The following is an 8,928-nucleotide window of genomic DNA, read 5'->3' as shown; positions in this document are numbered from 1 at the left end:
AGATTAGACGCCGCCAAAAAAAAAAAACAATACACAAAATGGGGAGAAACGCACAGGACAGGACATTGTAGTGGGTAGCATTTGGTCCGGAGGGGGGAAAACGTTTTGTATTGTAGGGGGAGAGGGAGATGGCGGAAGGGGCAATAGGTGACGGGTAAAAAGCGCAAAGGCTCATGGGTACGTCGTCTGCTACCGCCACTTCCGGTTCGAGATCTCTCCTGCCCTCCCGTACGTCTGCGTGCGCCGGCGGCTGTCAGGCGCGTGCGTGCGTGTTGTTTATCTGTCACAGGGTGCTTACCTGTCAGATAAACTCCTAGTATGGTCAATCGTTGTTATTTATGAAATTCCTGATGCATGAGCGTTTTTTTTTTTTCGATGGAAACAGATAAACAAGCACACACGCGCGTGAAAGCCGACGGCGTACGGGAGGCCAGGAGAGCTCCCGAACCGGAAGTGGCGGCTCTCCGCGGGAGAAAACAATGCACCCATGAGCCTTTGCGCTTTTTACCCGTCACCTATCGTGCTGGTGTGGCTTGGGGTGAGCGGCAAGTTCCCCCCTTCCCCCTCGCCCTGCTGACGCCCATGGACAGGATTAGTTTGTTCTTCTCGGTGCTTCGCGAAGCCAAGCTAGGCGCTCACTATCCCTATGTTTGACCCAGCCTTCGATTTCATTCTAGGAGCCCGCGCCGCCCTGGCAAACGATGGACCACAGGACTACCAACAAGCCCTTTTCCTACCTGCGGCCCACATTGCAGATGCCGAGCCCTTACGTCGAGCAAACCCTCTTCCCCAACAGCCCACGTTCTCCAGAAAAAAACAGGGTGAAGTTCTACGAGACCGCCGAGGACTTGGCAGCCACTCCGAGCGAGCCTTCTGTTGGAAAAAGCAATGCGGATCCTTCCCCTGGGGCGTCTCCAGCAGCGAAGACTACGGCCGAAAAGACACCGGTTAGGACAAGAGCGGCTGCCATGGCTCCGGCTACGGTGGCCAGCGGCGCTAAGACTACTTCACCCATGGCGCCTGTACGGGCTAGAGGTCCAACACCGAGGAGTGCAAATTTGTTCTTGTACAGAGATAACCCGTTGTTTTTAGAGTGCTCATCGTCCATGACAGCGGAGGAAGAAGCAGACGGTTATTCGCCAATCGAGAGGCAAACGGGGGAAGACGAGGTCGCGCTGACCAAAGATTCCCAAGGGACCACAGTCACTGCAGGGGAGCGGCCCATAACCAGCGGGGTTTACTACGCAATAACCGGAGCCGTGGGCACGTTGAAGAACTTGAACTTAAAAACCATTAGCGTCCAAGGCGCCGTGGCCGCCGTTTTCTTGACGCTTATCGTTTGTCTCGTCGTAACCCTTTTGACCGGACGGACCTCTCGAACGGGCAGCGACCACAACATTGCTGGGAGCTCCGAAAAGGCAGTCCTGCCGGTAGGCGGTGGCAGGAAGGCCATGGTGGACACAAGAGGTGAGGCTACGGCGGAGCCGGAGACTTCGAAGCAGTCCTTCACCTTGGTGGACTACGAAGAGACCAAGGCGCCGGGCGGTGACCCAGCGAACCCTCCGGCATTCGAGTGCGACACCGATGCCTGCCAGTGGCAGCGCCGACTGGTGGACGATAAGCTGGACCTCACGTCCGACCCATGCGTGGACTTCTACTCGTACGTCTGCTCGCCTGCCTGGGAACTGAGCGGAGACCTCCCGTACAGGGCCGCGGGGACGGTATTCTTGATTAAGGAGGTTACGAGGTACGTTTGTACGACTGCAGGGTACAGGTGCGGCTCAAGGGAAATATTCCTGGGCGGACCACATCTGCTCGGTGAACGGGAATCCTCAAAGAAGGGCTGTTCAAAAGCGTAGCGGTGAAAAACCGTGGATGTAGAAGTCTAGGGGAAAAAAGTGTGGTGTACCTTGTTTGTCTCAGCTTCGCTGTTACTAGTGTCATTAGTACAGCCTTGAAGTGGGTATCGTCGTTAGCGGGAGAACAGGAGTGCTAGAGCAAATTCAGTTAGTGCTAGAGCAAATTCAGCTTGGCTTGCAGGGACTATGAAGGTAACAAAAAACCAAAAGATAGCGTCATCGGAATAACTCATGCGAACGTTACCCCAATCTCAATAAGTTCTATGAACAGGAAAACTGAAGGGAGGCTGCTGACTTACCAGCTATTTTCCCGCGCTCAACATGTGACAGAATAGTGTGCTGTTGCCTCACCCCGGCCAAATGAACAAAAGACTGGAATGGTTTTGTTAGCTTCAGCCGGAACACATAGTGCTTCGAATAAAGTGGGCATTCCTAGTTCAAGGGCCTAGCCCCCTTGATATTTAATTTTTGTCGTTGGCCAACCTCTGCGGGCGAGCGTTTGTAGCTGGCTTGTCCTCTTGGAATTTTGCTGGTTAATGTGACGCAACAGTAATGAATCAGATTAAGCAGCTCGGACTACCGGCGTGTCACACGGCAGCTTACTGAGCAGGTGACGTCGTCCCTTCGTGGTAACGACAAAACAACCAGTATAGGGGCACATTGTGAGGGGGGTGTAGAAGATTTGACGTGTTACATATATTTTACTACAAATATGCGAGAGTAGAATTCCATACAGATATTGATAAAACATACGCTAAAATACAAGAAACAGCAGTGAGGGTCTGTCCGGCTGGAGACGACAAACGCGCCATTCCCGCTGATGTGCGGCCCCTAGAATGTGATGGCGCTGTTCACAGAGAACCAGTATCTAGCTCACCACCAAAAACTCTGTGTTGGGTTTTTGGTGCAGCTTTTGGTTAAACTGAAATCAATTCAGAATGCTTAGAATAATGTAGAAGGCAATATAAATAATGCAAGATGTGTACGCAATTCACATTTCGGGCATGACTTCGACTGTCTCATGCCGCAAGTCGCAAATAAAATCATGAGTATATATCTATGAACGGAGAATGGTGAACCAGGAAGGTGGTAGGACAACAGAAAACAAAACAAAACGGAACAGAGGGAGCCTCATCTTTGTTCTCGACACCGAACTAGCTTCACTGCTTATCTAACATTGTTGATGTTGCTGTTCCGTATAAGCGGTAATTCCATTAAGGCTATTTCAAATTCAACTGATACCTCCGTGTTACCGCATTAAATTTTACCACGCAAAGTCCCGCTAGAGTTATTCTACACTAGAGGTCTAGTGAGCTACAGACCGAATGTAAAAACTAAAATATGCGCCGTCGGCTGCCGCTCGTAGGTACCTGCAGGAGCACATGCACGTTCTCCCAGAAGCGGCTGGCGATGGCGAGCACAACTTCTTGGACCACGCGAGCCTCCTACTGAGCGCCTGCCTCAACAACACGGCACCCAGAGGCGTCGGCCAATGGGACGGCGTCAGGGCTATGCTCCGGATGGTCGGTCTCGAGGACTGGCCCTACCTGGAGCCGCCACTCCCGCCGCCTGGGCAGTCATTTCGACTTCAGTCGGTGCTCAAGCTAGTCGACCTGCAACTGGCCATCTTCCCTATCATTCACGTCTCTCTTCGGAAGTCTGACGAAAGTGGCCCGTATGACCTTTACGTTGACGCGCCGAGGAACTTCCTGTTCGTGCAGTACGAGCTGCAGAAGGACAACGAGTCTCTGCCTTACAAGGAAATAGTTCGGCAGACGCTGGTCCTCTGGAAAACCCTGCCTGATAGTAATTCCATGGCCGAAGACATCGTGCTCTTCGAGGGGCAACTCCTGGGCGCGTCGGAACCCTTTGCCAAATCTCCTTGGGCGAAGAACGCCGTCTACGCTACGAAAAAATTCCCACGTTTGCCCAAGTTTAACGTGCCCGAGTATCTATTGTACCTTCGCAAGAGCTCCGAGCAGACTGTGCTCCTGAACCCGGCCTATCTCAGCAAGCTGTCGACCATCCTGCGGAAGCAGACGCCTCGGACCATCCTCAACTTCCTAGGTTTCCTGGTGGTCGTTCAGATTGCCCCTCTGCTGCCTTACGAATTGATTCCTCGTGAGCTCATCCGTGTGGGCTACCCAAGTTTCCAGCATTATGTAGGCGCCAGGACGCAGAGCTGCTTCCACATGGTGAACAGGCTGTTCCCGCACGGCGTCCGGTGGATCGTGCGAGACATTCTCGCAAAGACCACCGACCTCGACATCCAGTGGACCTCGACCATCGAAAAGATGGTCTCCTCTTTGGGGCACACGCTCCGCAGTGGTTCCACTTGGATGCACAAGGACGATGTCACGGGTACAATTGCGCGGCTGAAGTCCCTGCACGTGGGCTATCTGGCTGGCCAGGAACCAGAAGAGGACATCCGCCACTACTACGCAGCCGTCAACGCCGCCTACCGACCGAACTCGCTGGTTCGCTACTACGGCAGGCTGCTCGCGGCGAGCCTGCGGAAGTACTGGGCGTCGAAGGGTGGCGGCGCCAATTACGACGCACGCTTCACCGAACGCTCCACGGACCTGGAGGTTGCCTGGATGCGGTCCCCGGAGTCGACGCTCAGGGTATACTTGGCCTCGAGCAGCGTCGTCGCCGCGTCGCTGGTGACAAGGGCCGACTACCCTTCCTCTCTGCTCCCCTTGATGGCAGCCGACGTGACGCAGGCGCTGTTCTCAGCGTCGCTGGACGACCCCCAGTGGTCCGGCTGGACTCAAGACCGCTTCCACGCGCTCCAGTACTGTCTCCTGGAGAGATACAAGCGGGGCGTCCGCAGGGCAAACGCCTCGGCGGCCAATGTGCGCGCATTCCTCGCGGTCATCCTGGCGGACAACGCGGCGATCAAGCCCCTAATGGACGCTTTCCGGCGCTTCTCCCACGGGGCTGTCTTCGTTCCTGGCCGGTGGGCCGACAGGTTGAGCGTTCAGCGCCTCTTCTTTGTCAATTACGCGGCGGGATTTTGCGTCACAAAGAAAGAAGAGGAGCAGATCCGCGAACGGCTGCGCTACCGCCTGAACCTGCCACCGCGTGTGCGCGTCAACCTCGCGCTCCTGGACTTGAAGGAGTTCCGGGACGCCTTTGGGTGTCCGCACCAGCTGGGGGCGCCGCGATGCCCCGTCTGGAAACAGGAGGAGCCAGTCGCAGCCGAAGATTAAGGAAACATTGAACAGAAGAGAACGCGGCTGCAGCACCTAGTTTTGTGGCAATTGCGTAGGGAACATGCCGTTGTGCCGAGCTTGTTTGCTTGGGATACAGACGCCGCAGGGATGCGAGGAAGTTCAGCGTCACCTGCCTCGACAATTTTAGTTTGTCTTCGTGCTTTCTGCTACTTTTATTAATTTTTTTCCCTGGCAGACTGCCGGGGTAATGCGTCAGCCATTAAATACTCAGTTTTCTTTGGCTAATGTAGGCTGTGGCATGGAAAGGTGTCGCGCGTTGAGTCGAATGGGGCGAGTTTCCTTTCCGGTAATGAAACATGAAAGGCAAGAGTTTTACGGTGCCTATCTAGACTATTGGCCAATTAAGGACACATCGTCAAATGCGCTTTGGACTCTGCGCGCCGTGTTTATATGAAACGTACGTAGGAACAGGTTGAAACGCAAACGCAGTAAATACGAAACCCAACTCAGCATTTCGAATTTGATTGATGTAGGAGAACGTAATGACATCGTTGCAGGGTGTACTCGCCAAGAACATCACTGCCCGTGATTTTAACTAGGTCACGCCAATACTTCATTTTGAGCGACAAAAATCTCGAAGTTTACGAGTCGAGATGATGTGTTCTTGCTTCCTCTAGGCCTTGTCAGGACACCGTGGCAGTTGTTGTACATTCACTTTTAAAGCGCCAGCTTACTTCGAAAGAAGCAAAGCTCTTGAAAACGTTCATCATTGCCATTATTATGTTGATTTTTAGACAACTACGAGTGTGGTACAAGATAGTACACGCGTTTCTGCCCCTAAGCGGTATTTAAAAGCTTAGGTTTGGTCTATAATTTCTATGGTGTCCTCATCACAATGTCGGTTCTGATTGGCAAGTAAAATCTCGAGCGAGGCACCAGAAACGAACGCTGGGTATGGGTGAGGGCCCGCTTGCGGTTTTCTACCTTGGGACCTCTTCTTGTATGCCTATACAGTGTATAACACCTTGCATTGTACTTTCGGAAATAAGCTTTGAAACTTTGTTATGGTTCTCACTACTTGAGCAAATACTTGGGAAAACGTGAGGTGTTTGTATAATCGGAGGGTTTTTATCCCCTAGTGTGTACTGTGCGTTCTTGTGTGTATACGAGTATGCGTCCCGCAGGCCTTGCCTACTCGAACTGCTAAGCCAGGATATGCCTATTATACTGGGAGCTCCAGTTCATTGAATCATGTTTGCCTGCTCTATGGCGCCGCAGAGTCGCCGAGTAGGTGAGGCCAGAAGATGGAGCTGGCGCTGAAAATCTTTATATGCGTGTCGGGGCTAAATCACTCGAAGAAAGCACATCTTTCAAGTATGACGCGGCAGCTCAACGGAATCGTGGTGGGATAAACGGCTGCAAATGCTGAAACTCCAAAGCCATCAACCGTTTGTTCACAGCCCACTTCGCGCTGCTCGTTGTGCTGAGATCACGTACTTTAATATGATGTAGAGTCCGACACTCTGCGTAGGGTCTTTGTATCGAAAAGTGACCCGTGCCTCTGGGCTTGGTTTCTGTTGTGGGTAGGATGATTTTTGGAGGCCTCTCCTTCATACTGGGGTGATGGTTGAAAAAGATTGGTCGCCTGTTTGCCTGTTTTAGAGCAAATTACGTCGAAATAAGGAAGTCTAATACCCCTGTTACACGGGCGCCTTAACGGCCGTTAACGAAAACGGCAGTTGGCCTTAACGGCCGTTAGGCGGAGTTACACGGCAGCGCGAACGCCGTCGGGACCCAACGGCGATCGGCCCCAACGGATGTCGCTGGTTTCCGTCCCGCCGCTGTTACCAACGTTACTAGCTTATTCTAGTAACGTTGGCTTTTACATCCGTTCCGTCGGCCGATAGGCACGATGGCTGCCCCCAGCAACAACGTGGGCCCGCTTCGTGCGAGCGCGCTGCCGCAAACAAAAAATTCCCCCGCATTTCCCCGAGGGGGAGAATGTGAAAGTGCGAATGCACGGTTGTCGGCCCGCTTGCGGCGCTTGCGCTCGGCCCCCGCAGCCCACCGCCTCGCCGCCTTCTCTTCCATCTCTTCCATCGGGTTTGTAGTATCACGTGTACACCACGCAGTTATCAAGCCGCTATAACGCCGCTGAGTCGCCAACGCACGCCGCTGACGACGTAGTTTGAATGCGTTAAAGATATAAGGCGCGTCACTAACGCTGATATCACGTCGCGTCCGTGGCTTGGTCGGTAGAGCGTCGCGCTGCGGCCGCAAAGTCCGCGGATCGAAACCTGGCGCTGGATGCTGTTTCTTTATAGAGGAGCACTGCGGACGCCGCCGCCGACGCCGGCGGTGGATGGTTTGGGGTCGCTTATAAAGTGCATTCGCACTTAAAACGCTTCGTGTGGTCACCGTCGCTGACGCATCTACTAATGAACTTGTGGCAGGACAGTGGTGCTGCGGTTAGTACAAGCGACGGTTCGTGAAGTGGGACGCTTCATCACGTCGAAACCTCGAAACCACAGCATACGCGCCGAGCCATTAGCAACGCGATGGATTGGACTGGATCGGCTAAATGAAGTTCTCCAGTGCGGTTAGGAAAAATTGTTGCGACGACTGGTTTTCTGGCTCCGGCTTAGTCGAGTTCATAAAGCTAATGCAGCGCGTGAATGCAAGTTGTTGATTGCGCGAACAAATTGGTAGAAACATTTTTGAATGCGGGTAAATGTGAGTGTAGATTGAGTGCACGTGAGTACAGATGAGTACGAGTGAGTAAAGATTGAGTGCGAGTGTGAGTGAGCACAGATTGAGTACAAGTACAGGTGAGTACAGGTTGTGTACGAGTACAAATGAGCACAGATGAGTGTATATATGAGTGCAGATTGAGTACGAGCATATGTATGCTCATGAGTACAGATTGAATACGAGTGCAAGCGCGTACAGATTGAGTAATAATGAGTACAGAGTGATTACGAGTACTCGTGAGGACTAATAAGTTTAATTGAAAGGAAGTACGATTACAATGAGTATCTGATGAGTAAGACGAGTGATGTTGAGTACAGGCGAGTTTTTTTGAGTCTTAGTTTGTGTGACTACATTGTGATGGGGAAAAATGGTGATTGTGTTTGAGTGAGTTCTTTCTGTTTTGCCGACCTATGAACACACTTCGGTGATAGTCGTCGGGGATTGCACTGTGGATTTTCGCACGTCAGGCAAGAAGTGGTACAATCCAGTTCATGTTGGAAGAATCTGAACTACAGTATAGGGATTTGTAGCAACGTATCAGTGCACATAGGTCATTTAATATCTTAATTTTAGCAAAACATCTCTCTGAAATTGTAATATCGACATTTACAAAACCGACAAGAAGTGCCCCATAGTTTACAAGAACTTGTTGTTGGGCGAGTTGGTGCATCTTGGTGAATAAACACGGGCTTCGCGCGAAAAAGACAACACACACAGGACGGACGGGACGAGTGCAACCCGTCCTTCCTAAAAGTTTCATGCATAAAAGTTTCGATGCACAGCTATCTCGCCTCAAGGCCGCGAGTTCCCCGGAGCCGCTTATGACCGCTGTAGCGGATACCTTACTGAAGAAGATTAAGGTCAGTGAAAGAGCGAATACGACAGAGGAGCAGCAGAGAGCCAGCAAGCCACAGGTCGTACTTTATGTCCACAGATCGTCCCATAACCTTAAAAAGGTCGCCAACGAGTACGGGATTAAAATGCTATTTTCGCCCCCTGTGAAACTTGCAGGCATGTGCTCACGCACCGCAAAACGAAACAAGAAGCGTGAAGGGTGCGGCAAAAAACACGCCAACCCCTACGTGGACTGCAGAGTGGGTGTGGTATGACAAATACCATTGAAGTGTGGAAAAGTCTACGTA

At 52.2% G+C, this 8,928-nt stretch overlaps 1 protein-coding gene across 1 annotated transcript; it reads left to right on the top strand.

Moving 5' to 3' along the window:
• Positions 1-701: 701 nt before the first annotated feature.
• Positions 702-5,071, top strand: LOC144145139 (neprilysin-1-like). Its single transcript, XM_077676644.1, has 2 exons — positions 702-1,747; positions 3,226-5,071. Exons 1-2 carry the CDS (start codon positions 702-704, stop codon positions 5,069-5,071), a joined length of 2,892 nt encoding a protein of 963 aa, XP_077532770.1.
• Positions 5,072-8,928: the final 3,857 nt, after the last annotated feature.

This window comes from Haemaphysalis longicornis, unplaced genomic scaffold, assembly GCF_048455015.1.
Source record: "Haemaphysalis longicornis isolate Haplotype H1 unplaced genomic scaffold, Haemaphysalis longicornis Haplotype H1 scaffold_7, whole genome shotgun sequence".
NCBI lineage: Eukaryota > Metazoa > Arthropoda > Arachnida > Ixodida > Ixodidae > Haemaphysalis > Haemaphysalis longicornis.
This window is presented reverse-complemented; position numbering and strand designations above follow the sequence as displayed.

Excerpts from the sequence above, each read along its gene's own strand:
- LOC144145139 (XM_077676644.1), top strand. The coding sequence starts at position 702 with ATGGACCACAGGACTACCAACAAGCCCTTTTCCTACCTGCGGCCCACA. Across the intron at positions 1,748-3,225 it reads TTGATTAAGGAGGTTACGAG|GTACCTGCAGGAGCACATGC; the intron begins GTACGTTTGTAC and ends TGCCGCTCGTAG.